The following is a 27,239-nucleotide window of genomic DNA, read 5'->3' as shown; positions in this document are numbered from 1 at the left end:
TGTGTGGCTACATAAACCTACCTTGACTTTCATGTTGAAAATTTCCCTCTTCAGATAGATAGGGTAAGTCAGCAGACTGATCACACCACTTGTTTTGTTGATGCTAAAAACACCATCTGTACCTGCATAGGACAGAGGAGAGATATCACAGTACGGTAGGAACATGTCATAGGGAGTAGGGATGTACTATAATATGTACACTCGTAGCACTTTTTAGTAAACTCAGCAAAAAAAAATAAACATCCTCTCACTGTCAACTGCGTTTATTTTCAGGAAACTTAACATGTGTAAATATTTGTATGAACATAACAAAATTCAACAACTGAGACATAAACTGAACAAGTTCCACAGACATGTGACTAACAGAAATAGAATAATGTGTCCTTGACAAAGGGGGGGTCAAAATCAAAAGTAACAGTCAGTATCTGGTGTGGCCACCAGCTGCATTAAGTACTACAGTGCCTCTCCTCCTCAAGGACTGCACCAGATTTGCCGGACATTTCTTGGGGGAATGGCCCTAGCCCTCACCCCCTCACCCTCTGATCCAACAGGTCCCAGACATGCTTAATAGGATTGCGATCCGGGAATTCGCTGGCCATGGCAGAACACTGACAATCCTGTCTTGCAGGAAATCTTGCACAGAACGAGAAGTATAGCTGGTGGCATTGTCATGCTGGAGGGTCATGTCAAGATGAGCCTGCAGGAAGGGTACCACATGAGGGAGGAGGATGACTTCCCTGTAATGCACAGCATTGAGATTGCCTGCAAAGACAACAAGCTCAGTCCGATGATGCTGTGACACACCGCACCAGAGAATGACGGACCCTCCACCTCCAAATTGATCCTGCTCCAGAGTACAGTCCTCGCCGTAACACTCATTCCTTCAATGATAAACGCAAATCTGACCATCACCCCTGGTGAGACAAAACCGTGACTCGTCGGTGAAGAGCACTTTTTACCAGTCCTGTCTGGTCCAGCGACAGTTGAATGTTGCCGGTGATATCTGGCGAGGATTCAAATAAATAAAAAAATCTTTGAGGGCTATACTCAGCCTTGTCTCAGGATGGTAAGTTGGTGGTTGAAGATATCCCTCTGGTGGTGTGGGGGCTGTGCGTTGGCAAACTGGGAGGGGTTATATCCTGCCTGTTTGGCCCTGTCCGTGGGTATCGTCGGACGGGGCCACAGTGTCTCCCGACCCCCCCCTGTCTCAGCCTCCAGTATTTATGCCGTAGTAGTTTGTGTCGGGGGGCTAGGGTCAGTCTGTTATATCTGGAGTATTTCTCCTGTCTGAAAATAAGTATGCTCTCTCTCTCTCTCTCTCTCTCTCTCTCTCTCTCTCTCTCTCTCTCTCTAGCATTTTATGACATCGGCTGATGTAAGAGTTTCTAAAATTCATTTGAATCATCATGTTATCAAACTTAGTTTTGTTGCCGTACATGTTTATGCTTTCACTATTTTAGGAACCCGAAGGAGTAAGAGGAAGTCTAAAGCTCCCGCTGAAATGGAGAAAGTCAAACGCTTCAGCTGAAATGTCATTCTCAATTGTATTAAAGGCTGGGGGAATAAGAGTGTGTATAGTCTCGGAGGTGTAAACATACAAATCAACTGAGAATATGAATCATGTTGTTTTCTTTTCTGTTCATTTATATGTAATTTCATATGTTTCATAATGTTGAACAGTATGGAGGTAATATTCAAAAAGGAGGAGCAACTGTTGGGTTCTAGCTTGAAATATACTTTTTCATGTTACCATAATATAACTTATTGATTACTTTCCATGTATAATGAATGTATATGTTGGGGTCAATGGAGGGTGGATAGAACCTAGCTGTAGGGAAAGTTACTGAGTGAGACAAGGGGAAGTGCAGAGAGTTTACATTCCCTAACCCTAACCCAAAACATGTTATTGTTAAATATCTTGGCTCCTAAGGAGGGAGGCAATGTACAAACAGTCGTGTATTAGGGAGGAGTGAGGAAATCGGCCCAGGGTCAGAAGAAGTGAGAAGGAACAGTCCTATTACACACCCACAAAGGTTCTAGCATCAGTCAGGGCCGTGACTACACCAGTGAGAGGAACAAATGAATAAGTTCCTGACTAACAACAGTAATGAATTCACTGTCTAGAGTTAACTCTGCCTAGTAGGAGGGTATAAATATATGTGCTTGTGTAACGTCTTTGTCTTAGCACCATGGAATTTTGCAGCTGCTATTCAAGAACTCATCTGGATTAGAAATCAAACTCTGGTTATCTTATTCCACAGCACATTGTACAGCTGTTTTTAAAGATTGTATTGCCAGGAATCCTTTGTGTAGGCAATGCCATATGTACAGGTTAATAAGCATATAGTATGCAGCTGTTGTTTTTAAACCTCCATTATAGCATACATGACACACCCATATCTTTCTATCTACATGCTTTTCTTTAGGTTTCTATGCAAATTAATAAATTAATGTTTATTTAAGCCTGCAGCTAGTTATTTGAAAAGAGACATTCATGCAAAAACATGATTCAAACTTGAATTCACTGACAGAGAGATGGCTAAGGAAACACCAGCTTCCTGAGCAGGCACATTGACATTTACAATATTTGCTGGCTAGTCTAGTCATCTGTAACATTGCTTAGCTTTCAATAAATTGGTCAACTGAGTTACCTCTTCATAAGATCAAACCATTCATATTGCATGATGCATATTTCAAGTGCACTCGGAAACAGTCTCATTTCATTCCTAGGGAGCTGACGTTAGCTCCTCTTAACACACTGACAGCAGATCACGATTTCATGTGTTTACATCTTAAGCAGGCCATTGAATACCTTCATCACGAGGGGTATGTAAAGGAGTTCAGACACACAACAGGATTTTTGGTACGTTATATCAAATTAAATGAGCACATATCATGGTAAATCAATGTAAATGAACAATGTATACAGAGATACTCCATAGGAAGCCTACTGGATAACTGTTGATGCTTACCATTCTCAAGGGAATAATGAATTGGTTTGGGCATTCCTAGGTCTCCATCTTTGGCGAAAACTGTGAATATTTCCGAACCCTGTGGACAGAAGTGTTATTAGAATAGTCTGAGCTATGAAACACATCTATGTAATTACCAGTAAAACAGGATTGGTAATCAGCTTTGAGGCATTAGAGGCATTCAGGATAAATACAGTTGGAATATTTCTCTCCAATAGCTACATGGACGGTAGCAGTTTGCTTGTTGGACTATAATGAAGATGTATACGTAAGAAATAGAGAAAAATATATATTAATTCTATAAAATATCATTTTGTGGTTCAGTCTACATGCTACCAGTTGCGCAATATATACCATGCTCCCCCAACATCTACTGTATTTTCTATCGTCCATATTATGAGGCGTTGAATGAATGCAATCTTAGTTTATGAATTCCCATCAACACCAAAAACAGAAATATAGTTATAATCATACGGTAGTTCAATAGTTGAACAGTCATGTTTTTGCGGAATGTAACACATGCAACATCACTCAGTGTTTACAATTACACTTGTCGTTTAGGCTGTTTCTTGCTGATAATAAGGAGATTCCTTAGACAAAGACCGTAGCTTAAAGTTGCAAAATGTTTTGCCATGTAAACCTTATACTTCAAACATAAAACATTTTACAGCAAAAACAAGTTTATTTTGGACAAATGCAGGTGCCCTGTTTCATTCCGTTTGCTTCTGTTTGCTTCCATTTGGTTCATAGTGAATATACCCCTGGAGCAGTCCACCGCAAAAACGCAGTATGGGGCTACCAAGAGACTGCAGAGAGAGAGAACCGACTGGTTACAAACGGGTTGAAACAACATTTCCATGCAATTTCAACAACAACAAACATTTCCAACTGATGTCATTTAAATCAACACGGAAAACTGTTTGGATTTGAAAGAATACATCAACAGAAAGGAATTTCTGGACTTTTCCAATGTGCAATAAGTAGAAATCACTCCCCCACTCGCTTCATAAATTCACATGATCAGTTTTCTATCTTTTCTATCTTTTAGATTGCTGCTGCCTGATACCATGATACATCACATGGAGAGGATCTTTGCTATCAAGCTATCAATGTGCATAATATCTAACTAGCGAGACAAGAGTTGTGAAAAAATATGAAACGCTGATGGGCATTCTGACTGACTGACAGCAAACTAGGCGACCCACTGCATGTTGAGGACACACACACAACCCTCCTTGCACTCCTAATCTGCAGCTTTTTTTGTAGTGACTGTGAGAATGTGCAGGGAGGTATTTTGCCAACATCTACTTACGCATATTAAAACACGAGTATCACGAGTATCATCCAATCTGACTATCAACTGTCAATTTATGGGTACGATTACAAATATGAGTATTACCATGGCGGCATACCCCTACTTTTCACGCTCGAGTTCCAAATATCTCTAACGGTCTCCCCCAGCATGATTTTGTTATGGGTGTGATGTCACTGTTCTATAATGTGATTGTTACGCAACACGTCAGTTAACTCACGCTGCCTTCAAACCAAGGCATGCTTCCAGCTAATTATCTATCTATATTATCTAACATGTCAATTTCTAATTATTTTCAAATAACATTTTGAAATGAGGTGTGTTCCGCCTCCTCATTACTTCACATAGAAGTAGCCTTTTTCACTGTGGCGGACAATTTACATTTGAGGCATGCTATGTTCATGTAAGGCGAGGATTAGATCGATGAGCCGGACAAACTGATCAATTTGATGAGTGCCCAAGCACTCCCCCAGTGTTTCCCCAGGTCAAGTATGACAAGAACCTTTCTGGGGATTGTTGCCAGTTTCATTGATGGGAGATATAAAGGCCACAAGACGTGGCTGAGCTCTGAGCACATACAAGGACACCACACATTTACCAAAAATATTAAAGCGTACTGAGGAACTGAAACGTGCAGCGACAGGTAATACGGGTGGTGACTGACAGCACAAGCAAGATGATCAAGACCTTCAACCTACTTGGTTTTGAGGAAACCAATGATGACGGACAGGAGGAAGATGAGGCATCCAACATGAAGGTGGAGGCCGCACCACCTTTAGTCTGACAGTTCCAAACTGACCATATAGCCAACAATGTGGACATTATGGCAAACCTGTACCTCACAGAGTCAAATCTTCATTTCCGGTGCCCAATTCAAATGCTTCAGCTCGCAATAAAGGATGACACTAACATGCAAGATGGGGTTAGTGGACTGATCCAGAAAGTGGGGAAACTTGTCAAAAGTGTTAGGAAGAGTACATTGAACACAGAGGAAAATGACAGATTGGGAGTGCATCCCACAACATCCTGCATGACAAGATGGAACAGTCAATTACACATGATTGAGTCTGTGTTAAAGATGTTTCAAAGAGACACATTGAGGCAAAACAAACTGAAGTCTACCTTTGATGATGCAAAGACTCATCCTAAACAAAGAGCGTCGGCTACAGGTCCTGGTGGAGGTACAGACACCACAAGCTGACCTAATATACAGAAAGGGTTGGGGAACCTGAGCATGATTCTCCCTGCCATGTCAGAAATAAAGAAATTGTTGACTAGCATGTCTCAGCCCATAGACATTGCTGCTTTTGCAGAAACACTATCAGATTGCATCTCCACTCGGTTCAGGCGATATTATAACGATAAACATCTTGTCATAGACACCGTCCTGAAACCCCAGGTTTAAAACTGAGTGGGTGATAAGGGATGAACTCGTGCATAACCAGTTGGAGAGATACTCGACCTCATTGTGAAGGAAACCGGGGCTATCAACGCACCTCCGGTAGGTGCATCTGCCATACCAGTAGCACCCGCAGCACCTAACCCTGCCCTGAGCAGAATTAAGTGCCCAAAAGACCTTGCATGTTCGGTTTCTACTTCATTCAACAGCCGCGGTCCTCTCTAGCGATCCTCTCTAGTTGCAAAAGGACGGCCATGAGAAGAAACACAGACGAGGACGTTATCACCTTTTGGAAAGACAACGCCTCATCCCTGCCCCGCCTAGCAAGTGGCCAGAAGAGTTTTTAGCAACCCCAGTGGCTCTGTTGCTGGCCTGCTCTCCAGGCACCATCGCATGAGCCTGAAGCCAGACTGACGCCAAGCCCGTGTTTCTAAAAATGTATTCAAAGGCACTGTAGACTGAGCCTAAGTCACAGCCTATATCACAATATATAGACCAAAACAAGATAATACAACAAAATCAAATCAAATCACACGTTATTGGTCACATACACAAGGTAACAGATTTTAATGAGTGTAGCGAAATGCCGAGCACTTAATGTTCCTGCGAGCCTACTTGCAAATGCTTCTTAATGTATTTATTTTTAGGCTATAGCCTTGAAATAATTTAAATAATAGATTAATAATATAGCCTAAATAATTAATTTACCTTCCTTCTTAGGCTACCTGGCTGTTACCCACTTTGTGTGTTTATATGATGATGACTTCCTACAGTCACCTTTTCATGTTGTTTATTAAAATACTTTTCATTCAAATCATATGGTTTGCTTTGGTAGGTCCATTAGTCACGAAGCTAGATGGTTGTTGTATAAATGGTGATTTTAAACAAAGCATTTTTAGCGGATTGGTTGGAAAGGACGTGGAGCTCTGTGTTGAGCAGGATTTCAACCTGCTCCCAGGACTGCTGAGAAGTGACAGACTCCACCCAAGCTGTAGAGGTGCTCTCATCTTATCTATCAACATATACAAGGCTCTAACTCCACAATGAGATGTGCAGGCCAGGCAGCAAGCTGTTAGCCAGCCTGCCAGCTTAGTGGAGTCACCAGCGCTGTTTGGTGCAATGGTAACACATTTTTCCAGAGTGACGCAGTGGTCTAAGGCACTGCACCTCAGTGCCAACATTTACGACAGCATACTCAGGCTGACTGACTCTCGTTCAGTCAAATGAGAAATAGGTGCACTCAGGCTATCTGGAAGGCTAAAGTTAGTTACTTTAAGGAGCAGTTCTCTCCCTGTGGGACTAACCCCAAGAAGTTCTGGAAAACGGTTAAAAACCTGAAGAATAAACCTTCCTCCTCACAGCTGCCCATGTCCCTTAATGTTGATGATGTGGCTGTTAATGACAAGAAGCACATGGCTGAGCTCTTTAATCACCACATCATTATGTCAGGATTCCTATTTGACTTAGCCATGCCTCCTTGCTCGTCCAACATTTCCTAATCTCCCACCTCTTCTAATACAACTATCCCTGATGCTTCTCCCTCTTTTTCCCCTTCCCCTCCCCCGCAGGCAGTCCCTGAGTTCAAGGTGGTAAAGGAGCTCCTGAAACTTGACCCCCAAAAAACATCTGGGTCAGATGGTTTAAACCCTTTCTTCTTTAAGGTTACTGCCCCAATCATCGCCAATCTCCGACCTTTTTAACCTCTCTACTTTCTGGGGAGGTTCCCATTGCTTGGAAGTTAGCCACAGTTCGTCCTTTATTTAAAGGGGGAGATCAAGCTGATCCTAACAGTTATAGGCCTATTTCTATTTTGAACCGGTTACCAACATAATTAGAACAGTAAAACATTTCTGGGGAAATACCCTTCGTACACGGTCTGATATACAGTTGAACTTTATTTAACTCTTTGCAAACTGGAAACCATTTATCCGGAGGCTGCATTCATTGTAGCTGGGGATTTTAACAAAGCTAATCTGAAAACAAGACTCCCTAAATTTTATCAGCATATCGATTGCGCAACCAGGGGTGGTAAAACCTTGGATCATTGTTACTCTAACTTCCGCGACGCATATAAGGCCCTGCCCCGCCCCCTTCGGGAAAGCTGACCACGACTCCATTTTGCTGATCCCTGCCTACAGGCAGAAATTAAAACAAGAGGCTCCCACGCTGAGGTCTGTCCAACGCTGGTCAGACCAAGCTGACTCTACACTCCAAGACTGCTTCCATCACGTGGACTGGGCCATGTTTCGTATTGCCAGATGGAAATATTGACGAATACGCTGATTCGGTGTGCGAGTTCATTAGAACGTGCGTCGAAGATGTCGTTCCCATAGCAACGATAAAAACATTCCCAAACCAGAAACCGTGGATTGATGGCAGCATTCCCTGAAAGCGCGAACCACTGCTTTTAATCAGGGCAAGGTGTCTGGTAACATGTCCGAATATAAACAATGCAGCTATTCCCTCCGCAAGGCTATTAAACAAGCTAAGCGTCAGTACAGAGACAAAGTGGAATCTCAATTCAATGGCTCAGACACAAGAGGCATGTGGCAGGGTCTACAGTCAATCACGGACTACAAGAAGAGACCCAGCCCAGTCACGGACCAGGATGTCTTGCTCCCAGGCAGAATAAATAACTTTTTGCCCGCTTTGAGGACAATACAGTGCCACTGACACGGCCTGCAATGAAAACATGCGGTCTCTCCTTCACTGCAGCCGAGGTGAGTAAGACATTTAAACGTGTTAACCCTCGCAAGGCTGCAGGCCCAGACGGCATCCCCAGCCGCGCCCTCAGAGCATGCGCAGACCAGCTGGCCGGTGTGTTTACGGACATATTCAATCAATCCCTATACCAGTCTGCTGTTCCCACATGCTTCAAGAGGGCCACCATTGTTCCTGTTCCCAAGAAAGCTAAGGTAACTGAGCTAAGTACCGCCCGTAGCATCACTTCCGTCATCATGAAGTGCTTTGAGAGACTAGTCAGGACCATATCACCTCCACCCTACCTGACACCCTAGACCCACTCCAATTTGCTTACCGCCCAAATAGGTCCACAGACGATGCAATCTCAACCACACTGCACACTGCCCTAACCCACCTGGACAAGAGGAATACCTATGTGAGATTGCTGTTCATCGACTACAGCTCGGCATTCAACACCATAGTACCCTCCAAGCTCGTCATCAAGCTCGAGACCCTGGGTCTCGACCCCGCCCTGTGCAACTGGGTACTGGACTTCCTGACGGGCCGCCCCCAGGTGGTGAGGGTAGGCAACAACATCTCCTCCCCGCTGATCCTCAACACGGGGCCCCAGGGTGCGTTCTGAGCCCTCTCCTGTACTCCCTGTTCACCCAACTGCGTGGCCACGCACGCTCCAATTCAATCATCAAGTTTGCGGACGACACAACAGTGGTAGGCTTGATTACCAACAACGACCGGCCTACAGGGAGGAGGTGAGGGCCCTCGGAGTGTGGTGTCAGGAAAATAACCTCACACTCAACGTCAACAAAACTAAGGAGATGATTGTGGACTTCAGGAAACAGCAGAGGGAACACCCCTATCCACATCGATGGAACAGTAGTGGAGAGGGTAGCTAGTTTTAAGTTCCTCGGCATACACATCACAGACAAACTGAATTGGTCCACTCACACTGACAGCGTTGTGAAGAAGGCGCATGCAGCGCCTATTCAACCTCAGGAGGCTGAAGAAATTCGGCTTGTCACCAAAAGCACTCACAAACTTCTACAGATGCACAATCGAGAGCATCCTGGCGGGCTGTATCACCGCCTGGTACGGCAACTGCTCCGCCCTCAACCGTAAGGCTCTCCAGAGGGTAGTGAGGACTGCACAACGCATCACGGGGGCAAACTACCTGCCCTCCAGGACACCTACACCAGCCGTTGTGACAGGAAGGCCATAAAGATCATCAAGGACATCAACCACCCGAACCACTGCCTGTTCACCCCGCTTATCATCCAGAAGGCGAAGTCAGTACAGGTGCATCAAAGCTGGGACCGAGAGACTGAAAAACAGCTTCTATCTCAAGGCCATCAGACTGTTAAACAGCCACCACTAACATTGAGTGGCTGCTGCCAACACACTGTCATTGACACTGACCCAACTCCAGCCATTTTAATAATGGGAATTGATGGGAAATGTAAATATATCACTAGCCACTTTAAACAATGCTACCTTATATAATGTTACTTACCCTACATTATTAATCTCATATGCATATGTATATACTGTACTCTACATCATCGACTGCATCCTTATGTAATACATGTATCACTAGCCACTAGCCACTAACTATGTCTACACACTCATCTCATATGTATATACTGTACTCGATACCATCTACTGTATGCTGCTCTGTACCATCACTCATTCATATATCCTTATGTACATATTCCTTATCCCCTTACACTGTGTATAAGACAGTAGTTTTGGAATTGTTAGTTAGATTACTTGTTGATTATCACTGCATTGTCGGAACTAGAAGCACAAGCATTTCGCTACACTCGCATTAACATCTGCTAACCATGTGTATGTGACAAATAAAATTTGATTTGATTTGAAAAAGTCGGAAGTTTTCATCCACTCCACAAATTTGTTAGCAAACAATGGTTTTGGCAAGTAGGTTAGGACATCTACTTTGTGCATAACATAACACAAGTCATTTTTCCAAAAATTGTTAACAGACAGATTATTTCACTAAATCGCAATTCCAGTGGGTCAGAAGTTTACATATCCTAAATGGACTCTGCCTTTAAACAGCTTGGAATATTCCAGAAAATGATGTCATAGCTTTAGAAGCTTTGACATAATTTGAGTCTATTGGAGGTCTACTTGTGGATGTATTTCAAGGCCTACCTTCAAACTCAGTGTCTCTTTGCTTGACATGATGTGCAAATCAAAAGAAATCAACAAAGACATTTTTTGTAGACCTCCACATATCTGGTTCATCCTTGGGAGCAATTTCCAAATGCCACATTCATCTGTTTGAACAAAAGTACGCAAGTATAAACACCATGGGACCACGCAGTCTTCAGATCCGGTCAGGAAGGAGACCTGTTCTGTCTCCTAGAGATGAACGTACTTTGGTGCAAAAAGTGCAAATCAAACTCATATCAACAGAAAGGACCTTGTGAAGATGCGGGAGGAAACAGGTTCAAAAGTATCTATATCCACAGCAAAACAAGACCTATATCGACATAACCTGTGTCACGCCCTGGCCTTAGTATTCTGTGTTTTCTTTATTATTTTGGTTAGACCAGGGTGTGGCATGGGTGATTATGTGTTTGTCTGGTTTAGGGGTTTTTGTAGATTGATGGGGTTGTGCTCAGTTTAGTATTCTAGGTAAGTCTATGGTTGCCTAGAGTGGTTCTCAATCAGAGGCAGGTGTTTATCGTTGTCTCTGATTGGGAACTATATTTACGCAGCCATATTCTTTGGGTATTTCGTGGGTGATTATTTCCGTGTCTGTGTTTTTCACCACACGGTACTGTTTTGGGTTTCGTTCATTCCACATTTATTGTTTTTTGTATTTCAGTCGTGTTTATGTGTAGTATTTCTTATTTAAAAAACCATGGACACTTACCACTCCGCATATTGGTCTTCCGATCCTTCTCGCCTCTCCTCTCCTTCCCAGGAAGAAAATTGTAACAGAATCACCCACCACAACAGGACCAAGTGGTGTGGTAACGGTCAGCAGCAACAGCGCCAAAGACACAGGACTCTTGGACATGGGAGGAAATCCTCGATGGGAGAGGACCCTGGGCTAAGCCAGGAGAATATCGCCGCCCCAAAGAAGAGCTGGAGGCAGCGAAGGCGGAGAGGCGCGGGTATGAGGAGGCAGCACGGCGGCGTGGATGGAAGCCCGAGAGTCAGCCCCAAAAATATATTGGGGGCGGCACACAGGGAGTATGGCGAAGCCAGGTAGGAGATCTGCGTCAACTTCCTGTGCTTACCGGAGGGCAAGAGAGACCGGGCAGGCACCGTGTTATGCTGTGGAGCGCACGATGTCCCCAGTGCGGGTGCATAGCCCGGTGCGGTATATACCAGCTCCTCGTATCGGCCGGGCTAGAGTGGGCATCGAGCCAGGTGCCATGAAGCCGGCTTTACGCATCTGGTCTCCAGTGCGTCTCTTTGGGCCGGCGTACATGGCACCAACCTTACGCATGGTGTCCCCGAGTCACCTGCACAGCCCAGTGCGGGCTATTCCACCTCGCGGCACTGGCAGGGCGACCGGGAGCATTCAACCAGGTAAGGTTGGGCAGGCTCTGTGCTCAAGAGCTCCAGTGCACCTGCATGGTCTGGTCTATCCAGTACCTCCTCCACGCATCAGCCCTCCGGTGGCAGCTCCCCACACCAGGCTTCCTGTGCGTGTCCTCGGCCAATACCACCAGTGCCAGCACCACGCACCAGGCCTACAGTGCGCTTCGCCTGTCCAGCTCTGCCAGAGCCTTTCTCCTCTCCAGCGTCGCCTGAGCTGCTCATCTGCCCAGCGCCGCCTGAGCTGCCTGTCTGTAATGAGCCACCTGAGCCTCCCGTCTGTCATGAGCCGCCAGAGTCTCCCGTCTGTTATGAGCCGCCAGAGTCTCCCGTCTGTCATGAGCCGCCAGAGTCTCCCGTCTGTCATGAGCCGCCAGAGTCTCCCGTCTGTCATGAGCCGCCAGAGTCTCCCGTCTGTCATGAGCCGCCAGAGTCTCCCGTCTGTCATGAGCCGCCAGAGTCTCCAGTCAGCATGGAGCAGCCAGAGCCGCCAGTCAGCATGGAGCAGCCAGAGCCGCCAGTCAGCATGGAGCAGCCAGAGCCGCCAGTCAGCCAGGATCTGCCAGAGCCGCCAGTCAGCCAGGATCTGCCAGAGCCGCCAGTCAGCCAGCATCTGCCAGAGCCGCCAGTCAGCCAGGATCTGCCAGAGCCGCCAGTCAGCCAGGATCTGCCAGAGCCGCCAGTCAGCCAGGATCTGCCAGAGCCGCCAGTCAGCCAGGATCTGCCAGAGCCGCCAGTCAGCCAGGATCTGCCAGAGCCGCCAGTCAGCCAGGATCTGCCAGAGCCGCCAGTCAGCCAGGATCTACCAGATCCGCCAGTCAGCCAGGATCTGCCAGAGCCGCCAGTCAGCCAGCATCTGCCAGATCCGCCAGTCAGCCAGGATCTGCCAGAGCCGCCAGTCAGCCAGGATCTGCCAGAGCCGCCAGTCAGCCAGGATCTGCCAGAGCCGCCTGTCAGCTAGGATCTGCCAGAACCGCCATTCAGCCAAGATCTGCCAGAGCCGTCAACCTACCTGAGCTTCCTCTCAGTCCTGAGCTTCCTCTCAGTCCTGAGCTTCCTCTCAGTCCTGAGCTACCCCTCAGTCCAGTGGGGCCCTTTGTTAGGGTTACTAGGCCAAGGTTGACGGCGAGGGTCGCCACTCAAAGGACGCTAAGGATGTGGACAAAGACTATGGTGGAGTGGGATCCACGTCCAGCGCCAGAGCCGCCCCCATGGACAGACGCCCACCCAGACCCTCCCCTATGGGTTTAGGTGTGCGGCCGGGAGACTGCACCTTTGGGGGTACTGTCACGCCCTGGCCTTAGTATTCTGTGTTTTCTTTATTATTTTGGTTAGACCAGGGTGTGGCATGGGTGATTATGTGTTTGTCTGGTCTAGGGTTTTTTGTAGATTGATGGGGTTGTGTTCAGTGTAGTATTCTAGGTATGTCTATGGTTGCCTAAAGTGAATCTCAATCAGAGGCAGGTGTTTATAGTTGTCTCTGATTGGGAACCATATTTAGGCAGCCATATTCTTTGGGTATTTCGTGGGTGATTGTTTCCGTGTCTTTGTTTTTCACCACACGGTACTGTTTTGGGTTTCGTTCGTTCCACATTTATTGTTTTTGTATTTCAGTCGTGTTCATGTGTAGAATTTCTTATTAAAAAAAACATGGACACTTACAACGCCGCATATTGGTCCTCCGATCCTTCTCGCCTCTCCTCTTCAGACGAAGAGGAGGAAATCCCTTACAACCTGAAAGGCTGCTTAGCAAGGAGGAAACCACTGCACCAAAACCACCATAAAAAAGACATACTACGGTTTGCAACTGCACATGGGGACCGAGATCGTTCTTTTTGGATACATTTCCTCTGGTCTGATGAAACAAAAAAATAACTGTTTGTCCCCAGTCCACCTGGCCGTGCTGCTGCTCCAGTTTCAACTGTTCTGCCTGCGGCTATTGAACCCTGACCCCTTCACCGGACATGCTACCTGTCCCAGACCTGCTGTTTTCAACTCTCTAGAGACAGCAGGAGTGTTAGAGGTACTCTGAATGATCGGCTATGAAAAACCAACTGACATTTACTTCTGAGATGCTGACCTCTTGCACCCTCGACAACCACTGTGATTATTATTATTTGACCCTGCTGGTCATCTATGAACATTTGAACATCTTGGCCATGTTCTGTTATAATCTCCACTTAGCACAGCCAGAAGAGGACTGGCCACCCCTCATAGCCTGGTTCCTCTCTAGGTTTCTTCCTAGGTTCTGGCCTTTCTAGGGAGTTATTCCTAGCCACCGTGCTTCTACACCTGCATTGCTTGCTGTTTGGGGGTTTAGGCTGGATTTTTGTACAGCACTTTGTGACATCAGCTGATGTTAGAAGGGCTTCATAAATAAATGTTATAGATTGATTGATTGATTGATTGTCCATAATGTCCATCGTTATGTTTGGAGGAAAAAGGGTGGGGCTTGCAAGCTGAAGAACACCATCCCAACCGTGAAGCAATGGGGTGGCAGCATCATGTTGTGGGGGTGCTTTTGCTGCAAGAGGGACTGGTGCACTTCACATAATAGATGGCCTCATGAGGTAGGAAAATTATGTGGATATATTGAAGCAACATCTCAAGACATCAGTCAGGAAGTTAAGGCGTGGTCGCAAATGGGTCTTCCAAATTGATAATGACCCCAAACATACTTCCAAAGTTGTGGCAAAATGGCTAAAAGACAACAAAGTCAAGGTATTGGTGGCCATCACAATGCCCTCACTTCAATTCCATAGAACGTTTGTGGGTAGAACTAAAAAAGCGTGTTCGAGCAAGGAGACTAACAAACCTGACTCAGTTACACCAGCTCTATCAGGAGGACTTAAATTCACCCAACTTATTGTAGGAAGCTTGTGGAAGGCTACATGAAACGTTTGCCCAAGGTAAACAATTTAAAGGCAATGCTACCAAATACGAATTGAGTGTTTGTAAACATCTGACCCACTGGGAATGTGATGAAAGAAATGAAAGCTGAAATAAATCTGTAAATATATTTGGCTAAGGTGTATGTAAACTTCTGACATCAACTGTAAGTATAAAACATGTGCATGAGCAGTGACAGAGTGTCCACGATGCAATGTCTAGTAAAGAATAGATAGTGAAGGATACAGTATACACTATATACATATGAGATGAGCAATGTGAGATATGTAAACATTCTTAAAGTAGCATTATTAAAGTTACAAGTGTTCATTTATTAAAGTGGCCAATGATATCAAGTCTAAATATAGACAGCTGCCTCTCAGTGTTAGTGGTGGCTGTTTAACAGTCTGATGGCCTTGGGGCGGCAGGGTTAGAGTGGTTAGAGCGTTGGACTAGTAACCGGAAGGTTGCAAGTTCAAACCCCCGAGCTGACAAGGTACAAATCTGTCGTTCTGCCCCTGAACAGGCAGTTAACCCACTGTTCCAAAGCCATCATTGAAAATTTACATTTTTTCTTAACTGACTTGCCTAGTTAAATAAAGGCAAAAAAGATACATAGATAGATAGAAGCTGTTTGTCAATCTTTCTGTCCCAGCTTTGATGCACCTGTACTAACTTCGCCATCTGGATGAAAGTGGGGTGAACAGGCAGTGGCTCGGGTGGTTATTGTCCTTGATGATCTTTTTTGCCTTCCTGTGACATCGGATGTTGGAGGTGTCCTGGAGGGCCGGTAGTTTGCCCCCGGTGATGCTTTATGCAGATCGCACCAAACCCTGGAAAGCCTTGTGGTTGTGGGCGGTGCAGTTGCCATACCAGGTGGTGATACAGCCCGACAGGATGCTCTCAAATGTGCATCTGTAAAGTTTGTGTATTTTTGGTGACAAGCCAAATTTCTTTGAGGTTGAAGAGGCACTGCTGTGCCTTCTTCACCACGCTGTCTGTGTGGGTGGACCATTTCAGTTTGTCCGTGATGTGTACGCCGAAGAACTTTGCTGTTTTCTCATCTATTTTGTTTTGCTGACATTGAGTGGGAGGTTATTTTCCTGACACCACACTCCGAGTGCCCTCACCTCCTCCCGGTAGGATGTCTCGTTGTTGTTGGAAATCAAGCCTACCACTGTTGTGTCATCGTGTGCATTGTCACGCAGTCGTGAGTGAACAGGGAGTATAGGAGATGGCTGAGAACGAATCCTTGCGGGGCCCCAGTGTTGAGGATCAGCGGAATGGAGATGTTGTTTCCTACGCTCACCACCTGGGGGCAGCCCTTCAGGAAGTCCAGGACCCAATTGCACAGGGTGGGGTCAAGACCCAGTGAGTCAAGCTTAATGATGATTTTGAAGGGTACTATGCTGTCGAATGCTGAGCTGTAGTCAATGAACTGCATTGTTACATAGGTATTCCTCTTGTCCAGATGGAATAGGGCAATGTGCAGTGCGATGGCAATTGCATCGTCTGTGGCCCTATTGGGGTGGTAGACAAATTGAAGTGGGTCTATGGTGACAGGTAGGGTGTAGGTGATGTGATCCTTGGCTTTCAAAGCACTTCATGATGACAGAAGTGAGTGCTACAGCGCAATAGCCATTTAGTTCAGTTACCTTAGCTTTCTTGCGAACAGGAACAATGGTGGCCATCTTGGAGCATGTGGGGACAGCAGACTGGGATAGGGATTGATTGAATATGTCCGTAAACACACAGCCAGCTGGTCTGCACATGCTCTGAGGACACGGTTAGGGATGCCATCTTGGCCTTCAGCCTTGCAAGGATTAACACGTTTAAATGTTTTACTCTCGTCATCCACAGAGAAGGAGAGCCCACAGTCTTTGGTAGAGGGCCACGTCGGTGGCATTGTATTATCCTCAAAACAGGCAAAGAAGTTGCTTAATTTGTCAGAAGCAAGATGTCGATTTCCGTGATGGGGCTGGTTTACCTTTCGTAATCTGTGGCTGTCTGTTGACCCTGCCACAAATGTCTCATGTTTGAGCCGTTGAATTGCGACTCCACCTTGTCTTTATACTGACACTTTGCTTGTTTGATTGCCTTACGGATGGAATAACTGCACGGTTCTTATTCGGCCATATTTCCAGTCGCCTTGCCATGATTAAAATGCGGTGGGACGTGTTTTCAGTTTTGCGTGCCATCAATCCACAGTTTCTGGTTAGTTCAACATAAATGTACGTCAATGTTATTATCTCAAGGCAACCTGGAATGTATCCCAGTCCACGTGATTGAAGCAATCTTGAAGCGTGGAATCTGATTGGTCAGACCAGCGTTGGATAGACCTAAGCACATAACTTCCTGTTTTAGCTTTTGCCTATAGGAGGGGATCAACAAGATGGAGTCACGGTCAGATTTGTCAAAAGGAGGGCAGGGGAGGACCTTGTTTGCATCGCGAGAGTTAGAGTAGCAATGGTCGAGCGTGCTACTCGCTCGTGTACAGCAATCAATATGCTGATGGGATTTAGGTGGCCTTGTTCTCAAATGAGCTTTGTTAAAAAACCCAGCTACAATAAATGCAGCCTCAGGAAATATGGTTTCCAGTTTGCATAAAGGCCAGGTAAGTTTCTTGATGGCCGTCTTATTATCCGCTTGCCGGGGGATATACACGGTTGTGACGATAACCAAGGAGAGTTCTCTTAGGAGATAATACGGTCGGCACTTGATTGTGAGGAAGTCTAGGTCAGGTGAACAAAAGGACTTGAGTTCCTGTATGTTGTTACAATTACACCATGAGTCGTTAATCATGAAACATACACCACCGCCCTTCTTCTTACTGGAGAGATGTTTATTCCTGTCAGCGGGATACACTAAAAATCCCGAAATTAGCCTGAATTAGCCTAAATCTAATGACATGGTTATATTTTTGTTGAAGTGTTATACAATTGTACGGTGTCCTTCATGTGTGTGTTTCATGTTAGTGTGATATCTTGAGAGTTGTGCATGTTTGTACTTACTGGTACGGACACTTCATAAACGTATCCGAAATATGGTGTCCCGACAAAGCTAGGGGGCGTGTCCTGGGTGTCAATCACATTGATTGTCAAGGTGGCAGAGGATGACATCACCTGTTCTTTCCCATTGTAATTCCCACCACCATCCTGTTACAGAATCAAATATCCCATATTATACATCCTTATTTTATGCAATTTAATTTAAAAGATCAGACATGGCTGTGTGGCCCTTTAACCTTTATTTATTCAAGTTTGTCTTCATTTAGATAAAATACATCCTTCAAGAAGGATTTGACACAAGATAGCAGCACAATCAACAGTAGAGATAACAAGGTGCATCATACTGCTGCTGGAAGTGTGTGCCCTACAATGTTTCGTAATTCGCAGCCAGTCCATAATATTTACGTTGAGGGAAAAGTCGATGGAAAACATTGTTGAATTCAAACGTTCTGCTCAAAGGTCCATGACAGTTTGCTATTGTTTTCTCTTTCCAGATACATTATAAATTACTGCTAAAGATTCTGCCAATGCAGTAAATAGACCGTGGCTTACATAAAATATTTCACAGTATGTGTAGGGTACAGTAATTCTATGCGATAGGAGCGCGACATCATTGCCTATTTAATCTCTGAGCGTATACCAGGACAGGACAAATAAATCTGTTTACCTATTGATTAACTAAATATTGAACAACAATTTGTCTTTTGCATCCCATGGCTTGATGGCAATAGTTCCAAATGATACAGTAAATGAAGGGCGTTATTGTCAAACAAGATATTGATAACGGGAAACATGCGTACAGTGGGGAGAACAAGTATTTGATAGACTGCCGATTTTGCAGGTTTTCCTACTTACAAAGCATGTAGAGTTCTGTAATTTTTATCATAGGTACACATCAACTGTGAGAGATGGAATCTAAAACAAAAATCCAGAAAATCACATTGTATGATTTTATAGTAATTAATTTGCATTTTATTCCTTGACATAAGTATTTGATCATCTACCAACCAGTAAGAATTCCGGCTCTCACAGACCTGTTAGTTTTTCTTTAAGAAGCCATCCTGTTCTCCACTCATTACCTGTATTAACTGCACCTGTTTGAACTCGTTACCTGTATAAAAGACACCTGTCCACACACTCAATCAAACAGACTCCAACCTCTCCACAATGGCCAAGACCAAGGAGCTGTGTAAGGACATCAGGGATAAAATTGTAGACCTGCACAAGGCTGGGATGGGCTACAGGACAATAGGCAAGCAGCTTGGTGAGAAGGCAACAACTGTAGGTGCAATTATTAGAAAATGGAAGAAGTTCAAGATGACAGTCAATCACTCTCGGTCTGGGGCGCCATGCAAGATCTCACCTCATGGGGCATCAATGATCATGAGAAAGGTGCGGGATCAGCCTAGATCTGCACGGCAGGACCTGGTCAATGACCTGAAGAGAGCTGGGACCACAGTCTCAAAGAAAACCATTAGTAACACACTACGCCATCATGGATTAAAATCCTGCAGCGCACGCAAGGTCCCCCTGCTTAAACCAGTGCATGTCCAGGCCCGTCTGAAGTTTGCCAATGACCATCTGGATGATCCAGAGGAGGAATGGGAGAAGGTCATGTGGTCTGATGAGACAAAAATAGAGCTTTTTGGTCTAAACTCCACTCGCCGTGTTTGGAGGAAGAAGAAGGATGAGTACAACCCCAAGAACACCATCCCAACCGTGAAGCATGGAGGTGGAAACATTATTTGGTGATGCTTTTCTACAAAGGGGACAGGACGACTGCACCGTATTGAGGGGAGGATGGATGGGGCCATGTATCGTGAGATCTTGGCCAACAACCTCCTTCCCTCAGTAAGAGCATTGAAGATGGGTCGTGGCTGGGTCTTCCAGCATGACAACGACCCGAAACACACAGCCAGGGCAACTAAGGAGTGGCTCCGTAAGAAGAATCTCAAGGTCCTGGAGTTGCCTAGCCAGTCTCCAGACCTGAACCCAAAAGAAAAACTTTAGAGGGAGCTGAAAGTCCGTATTGCCCAGCGACAGCCCCAAAATCTGAAGGATCTGGAGATCGGGGCGGCAGGGTAGCCTAGTGGTTAGAGCGTTGGACTAGTAGCTCAGTTGGTAGAGCATGGCGCTTGTAACGCCAGGGTAGTGGGTTCAATCCCCGGGACCACCCATACGTAGAATGTATGCACACATGACTGTAAGTCGCTTTGGATAAAAGCGTCTGCTAAATGGCATATATTATTATTATTATATTAGTAACCGGAAGGTTGCAAGTTCAAATCCCTGAGCTGACAAGGTACAAATCTGTCGTTCTTCCCCTGAACAAGGCAGTTAACCCACTGTTCCTAGGCTGTCAAAATAAGAATTTGTTCTTAATTGACTAGTTAAATAAAGGTAAAATATACAAATAAAAAGGTCTTTATGGAGGAGTGGTGCTGCTGCTGCAGTGTGTGCAAACCTGGTCAAGAACTACAGGAAACGTATGATCTCTGTAATTGCAAACAAAGGTTTCTGTACCAAATATTAAGTTCTGCTTTTCTGATGTATCAAATACTTATGTCATGCAATAAAATTCAAATTAATTATTATAAAATCCTACAATGTGATTTTCTGGATTTTTGTTTTAGATTCTGTCTCTCACAGTTGAAGTGTACCTATGATAAATAGTTACAGACCTCTACATGCTTTGTAAGTAGGAAAACCTGCAAAATCGGCAGTGTATCAAATACTTGTTCTCCCCACCGTATGTATGGCTTGCGGCAAGTTTATGAATCTCGATATGTTTGTACGTGCGACAACTTTTCAGAAATGGCGTATGCAGAAATGTAGTAGTGTGAAATTTGCGCAATTGTTATAAATGAGGCCCCAGGACACTAGCATGCCTGTATCCTAGTGTCATGACTGGCCTGTGAGGATCAGGTACAGTCGAGCACAGTTCTACAGAGATCTCTCTCCCTCCCGCAGAGGGGGAGAGGTATAGAAGGATTGATGGGGGAGTGGTTTATGACACCGCACGCCCTTTGTAAATTCTAAGGTTGCAGACTAATCATTTTTCCTTTAATGTTGGGGATTGGAATGTCTGTGTGTGCCTTAGGGAGAGGCTACCTCAGAACTGTAACATGCAATACAAATTGACTTTGGGACATTATATTTCATCAGCCAAAATGGTGATACCAATGATAGATGGAATATGAAAATGAATGTTGATTTTGTGATGTCATTAAAAGTTAAATGAAGATGTTGTAACGGAAACATTGAAACTATAGTTTTCATAATATGTACATGACGTTGTGTAGAAAATATCCATATCATAGATAATGTTTTTGTGACGATGAGGCTGTGATTTTAGTTGTCTAACAAGAACATAGCATATTGTAATACCTTGCCTCGTAACTAGTTATGCCGCAGGGAACCCAGAGACATGTCATAAAGACGGAAACACCCCTTTCTTCTCTGGTCTATAAAACATGTGAGTTAAGAATTTACATATCAGACTAAGTTGACCACACACTACAGACAAGGTCTACGAGTTGTCGTGGCCCCAAAATGCACCATGAAGTTGAAGAGGTCAAAGGAATCTCTTAAAACCTCTTATGGATCATGCGAATTTTCGCAGCTTTTTGTTAAAAATCGCGCAACATTTCAAAGTCCTGCTACTCATGCCAGGAATATTTTGTTTTAGTCTCTCAACAGGATGTTGTTAAATTGTAAAAGATGGACACTGATTTCAAGACTAGCTGCTATCGAATACAGATCGCCCCGTGATGAATTGTATAGATTATTAAGGTTTATTAATACCTAAAGTTGGTTTAGAAAAGTAGTTTGAAGTTATTTGTAAAAGTTTATAGACAACTTTTGTCATTTTAAAAAGTGACGTTGCGTCTTGTATAATGGAATATTCCTGGATCAGACCGGTCTAAGGAAAACAACATTTTGGCTATACAATGACGGATTTAATCGGGAAAAAGACCCAATTGTGATGTTCATGGGATATATAGGAGTGCCAAGAAAGAAGCTCGTCAAAGGTAATGAATGTTTTATATTTTATTTCTGCGTTTTGGGTAGCGCCGGCTACCGCAAAATCTGTCGTTTTAGGTGACGTTCCAGTACTTTGGGGGTGCATGCTATCAGATAATAGCTTCTCATGCTTTCGCCGAAAAGCATTTTACAAGTCTGACTCGTTGGATAGATTCACAACGAGTGTAGCTTTAATTCAGTACCTTGCATGTGTGTTTTAATGAAAGTTAGAGTTTTTTCAAAAACTATACGTGGCGCTCTTGAAATTTCCGCTGATTTGATCCCCGCAGAGGGAGCTAGTCCCTAACAAGTTTAACAATCAACGCTACGGTTGATTACTGTATCTATGAAGGTAAATTCAAGCAGGACCACCCGGTTATTCTTCTCAAGCCACCAGTTGTCTACACGGCCCTCCTACCCATGCTGGGAGTGTCGACACGGCTGATTAGCCCCCACAGAACAGACAACTAAGAGAAAGAACATTGTGACATTGTGTGGACAATCAGAGACTTACACCTGAAGACGAAAGAACAAGGCGTCTGCCAAACCAGGGCGTCGGCCAGGGCGTCAGCCAAACCTATCCCACTAAGCGGAACTCGGCCCACGAAAAGATACCCAAAGAAGACCTTCAATACGTAAATACATGAGTTACACTTTTTACTCGTAAGAGTGGAAGTTCGGGGCAAGGGCTAAAACTAAGCATAGTTTACAAATATATCCAATTGTTGAATTTCTCGCTTGCTCTTTCTCTCGCTTTCTGTAAAACTCCATCTTGTGTAACACGTGTCATATTGTGTTGGTCCGCTACGGACCTGTTGCCATTGTATTAAGTTCTAACCAATAACCTAGACCGTTTGTGTATGTGTATCTAATTTGATCATTTAGCTTGTTAGTAAATAAATAATCAACTCAATTTGTGTGGTATGGAATGATTAGTGAGACCTGGGTTTGTGCAGATTATGCAACGTTCTGAATGAGACGGATGAGGAAATTCATTCATTAGTGACTGCTATGAAATCGATATATATTCTGATATTCTTTGAGTTAATTTGGGAAACGGTAACTCAACTTTTCCTGTGGTGTCCCAGGTTTCTGAGTTAATTATTATATGATGATTTTGAATTATAAACATAGTTAATTATTCAATAAATAGCATGTCATCAGATTAACGACAACAAAAGACACGACACTAGATTTATCCACAGTGAAATTATTTTTGTTGAGTGATGTGCTATTTATTTTTCATTATCTTCATGTATATCCTGTATATCATGAGGATTCAGTACCCCATTCCTTATTATAAGGTGATAAAGAGTGAGCATGTTGTTTTCCAATGCATGATATACTGTAGGGTTATCAGTGTTATCAGTGGTAGGCAATGACCATTACCTTGGCCACCACTGTGATGAAGTGTGTTGTCGACCTCTCATAGTCCAGCATCTCCCCGGGCTTGATCCTCAGCACACCACTGTGTCGGTCTATGGCAAACTTACTGGATTGACCATTAGTCTGTCATGGCAGAAAGAAAAGGCATCATATTAAAAGCTTAAATACACACAGATGAGGTCAAACAGCAAAGAGCCTTTCAATCCTGAAGCCTCTCCATCCTGAAACCCCACCATCACCGCTCACTAAGGTAAACGTGAGCAGACATATCATGCCAGTAATCAGATAAATACATAACTACCCCACAAAGGACCATGGGAATTTGGACAGAGTTCATACAAAATATGCATATCTATGTTTGGATATAAAGAGGCCATATGCCCTGAATAGGGGCAGGCAGGTAAAAGGCTGGTGTGTCCAGATGTGCTTTGCATCAATGTCCAGCTATGCTCTGCTCCTAATAGCACGTCCCCACACAAAGTGCACACCAACATTCCCCACCATCTCTGGCCAAAGCAGCCCTCTAAGCCACCAATACACATTGATTTAAATTAATTAATGTGATTTAATCCCCCTGGCTGATGAGCCCAATAACTACATACTCTTGTGCGCATACAGACAAGTACACGTGCGTGTACACACACACACACACACACACACACACACACACACACACACACACACACACACACACACACACACACACACACACACACACACACACACACACACACACACACACACACACACACACACACACACACACAGGACTGTTTTGCTAGCACAGACTAGAATATGTTCCAGAAGCAATGGATTACAAGCAACATCCGCACTGAGCTAAAGGCTAGAGCTTCCATTCTAGAAGTGGGACAATAATCCGGACGCTTATAAGAAATCCCACTACGCCCTCTGACGAACCATCAAACAGGCAATGCTTCAATGAAGGGCTAAGATCGAATCCTACTACACCAACTCTGACACTCATCGGATGTGGCAGGGCTTGAAAAATATCACAAATTATAAAGGGAAATTCAGCAGCCAGCTGCCCAGTGACACGAGCCTACCAAACAATCTAAATTACTTCTATGCTTGCTTCGAGGCAAGCAATACTGAACCATGCATGAGAGCACCAGGCATCACAGAAACCCTGAACCCACTTCAATGTGTATATCACCCAAACAGATCCACAGATGATTCAATCTATTTTGCACTGCACACTGCCCTCTCCCACCTGGACAAGAAGAACACCTATGTGAAAATGCTGTTCATTGACTACAGCTCAGCGATCAACACCATAGTACCTTCCAAGCTCATCACTAAGCTCAGGACCTCCCTCTACATTTGGATCCTGGACTTCCTAACTGGCCACCCCCAGGCGGTAAGGGTAGGCAACAACAAATCCGCCACGCTGACCCTGAACATGGGGGCCCCTCAGGGGTGTGTGTTTAGTCCCCTCCTGTACTCCCTGTTTTTACCCACGACTGCGTGGCCGCGCACGACTCCAACACCATCATCAAGTTGGTTGACGACACGACTGGGGTAGGCCTGATCAGTGACGACAATGAGACAACAACTTCTCCTAAACGTTAGCAAGACAAAGCATGCCCCCTTACACATTGACAGGGCTGAAGTGGAGTGGGTTGAAAGCTTGCTGTTCCTCGGTGTCCACATCACTAAGGAATTAACATGGTCCACAAATACCAATACAGTTGTGAAGAATGCACCACAATGCCTCTTCCCTCTCAAGAGGGAAGGGCCCTCAGATCCTCAAAAAGTTCTACAGCTGCACCATTGAGAGCATCTTGACTGGCTGCATCACCGCTTGGTGTAGCAACTGCTTGGCATCCGACCACAAGGCGCTACACAGGGTAGTGTGTACAGCCCAGTACATCACTGAGGACGAGGCTCCCTGCCATCCAGGACATCTATACCAGGCGGTGTCAGAGGAAGGCCCTAAAATTGTCAAAGACTCCAGCCACCCAAGTCAGACTGTTCTCTCTGCTACCGCACGTCAAGCGGTACCGATGCATGAAATCTGGATCCAACCAGGACCCTTAACAGCTTCTATCCCAAAGACATGAGACTGCTAAATAGTTCACCAAATGCCCCCCATTTGCGTATTTGCATAAACTATTTTAACTCATCACATATGCTGTTGATACTACTTATTATCTATCCTGTTGCCTAGTCCATTTTCCCTACAATGCCTTCACAAAGTATTCACTTGACTTCATCCATGCTTTGTTGTGTTAGAGTCAGAATTTAAAATGTGTTAAATTTAGATGTTTGTTACTGGCCCACACACAATACCCATAGTGTGAAATTGGAGAAAAAAAGTTGACATTTTTACAAATTAGTTAAAAATGAAAATCTGAAATTTCTTGAGTCAAAAAGTATTCAATCCCTTTTTTTTTATGGCAAACCTAAATAAGTACAAATGTGCTTAACAAGTCACATAATAAGTTGCATGGATTCCCTCTATGTGCAATAATAGTGTTGAAGATCATGTTTTATGACTAGCTCTTCTCTGTACCCCACACATACAATTATCTGTAAGGTCCATCAGTTGAGCAGTGAATTTCAAACAAAGATTCAACCATAAAGACCTTCATTGCCTCGCAAAGAAGGGCACCTGTTGGTAGATGGGTTAAACTAAAAAAGCAGACATTGAATATCTCTTTGAGCATGCTGAAGTTATTAATTACACTTTAGATGGTGTATCAATACACCCAGTCACAACAAATATACAGGCGTCTTTCCTAACTCAGTTGACGGAGAGGAAGGAATCTGCTCAGGGATTTCACTATTGGACCAATGGTGACTTTAAAAAAGTGATAGAGTTTAATGGCTGTGATACGTGAACACAGAGGATGGATCAACAACATTGTAGTTACTCCACAATAGTAACCGAAATGACAGTGAAAAGAAAGAAGCGTGTACAGAATACAAATATTCCAAAACATGCATTTGCAACAAGGCACTAAATTACTATCAATTATCTTTTAGTCCTGAATACAAAGTGATACAGTGCCTTCAGAAAGTTTTCATACCTTTTGACTTGTTGCACATTTTGTTGTGTTACAGCCTGTATTCAATACCCCATAATGACAAAGAGAAAACAGGTTTTTAGAATTGTTTGCTAATGTATTGAAAATGACATACAGAAACATCTAATTTGCCTAAGTATTCACACCCATGCGTCAATACTTTATAGAAGCACCCTTGGCAGCGATTACAGCTGTGAGTATTTCTGGGTAAATCTCTAAAAGATTTACCACCTGGATTGTGCAACATTTTTAAGTGGATTTAAGTCAAAAAAGGTAACTCATCCAACCAGGAACATTTACTGTCTTCTTGGTAAGCAACATCAGTGTAGATTTGGCCTTGTGATTTAGGTTGTCCTGCTGAAACGTGATTTCATCTTCCAGTGTCTGGAGGAAAGCCAACTGAAAAATGTTTTCCTCTAGGATTTCCTCTAGGATTTTGCCCGTGCTTAACTCCATTCCATTTCTATTTAATCCTGAAAAACTCCACAGTCCTTAATTATCACAAGCATACCCATATGTAGCAGTGTGATGTTGTTCCCATAGATCATGCACCAAGTTGCACACAAGGACCAATTCAAATAGGCCAGGTCAAGAGGGGATGTTAATAATTTGATAATAATAATAATAATTCAGTGTGTGTTTTTATTTAATTACAGCTGCATAGCTAATGTTTTTCTTTGGTGTACAAACACTTTTTCATATCAATATCGTACATACATGTGATTGTAAAAGTTTTGTATATTTTGGTTTGGCCCATCGCGGGTTATCTGTATTTACATACCCCCTGATTAGTCTCTTTTGCCTGACCTTCGGCTAGCAAGGTACAGTGTCTTGCGAAAGTATTCGGCCCCCTTGAACTTTGCGACCTTTTGCCACATTTCAGGCTTCAAACAAAGATATAAAACTGTATTTTTTTGTGAAGAATCAACA

At 44.2% G+C, this 27,239-nt stretch overlaps 1 protein-coding gene across 2 annotated transcripts in view; it reads right to left on the bottom strand.

Moving 5' to 3' along the window:
- LOC118357571 (cadherin-related family member 1-like) overlaps positions 1 to 27,239 on the bottom strand; it is a 154,206-nt gene that overhangs the window by 101,811 nt on the left and 25,156 nt on the right. For both annotated transcript variants that reach the window (XM_052478354.1, XM_035734819.1), the window contains exons 7-10: positions 23,266 to 23,385; positions 17,857 to 18,000; positions 2,973 to 3,051; positions 22 to 122 (exon numbers count right to left, since the gene is read on the bottom strand). In XM_052478354.1, coding sequence (XP_052334314.1) covers positions 22 to 122; positions 2,973 to 3,051; positions 17,857 to 18,000; positions 23,266 to 23,385 — 444 coding nt within the window. The remainder of the gene's footprint in view (positions 1 to 21; positions 123 to 2,972; positions 3,052 to 17,856; positions 18,001 to 23,265; positions 23,386 to 27,239) is intronic.

This window comes from Oncorhynchus keta, chromosome 24 (genome assembly GCF_023373465.1).
Source record: "Oncorhynchus keta strain PuntledgeMale-10-30-2019 chromosome 24, Oket_V2, whole genome shotgun sequence".
Classification (NCBI taxonomy): domain Eukaryota; kingdom Metazoa; phylum Chordata; class Actinopteri; order Salmoniformes; family Salmonidae; genus Oncorhynchus; species Oncorhynchus keta.
The sequence above is the reverse complement of the archived record's forward strand: the minus strand, read 5'-3'. Positions and strand labels throughout refer to the sequence as shown.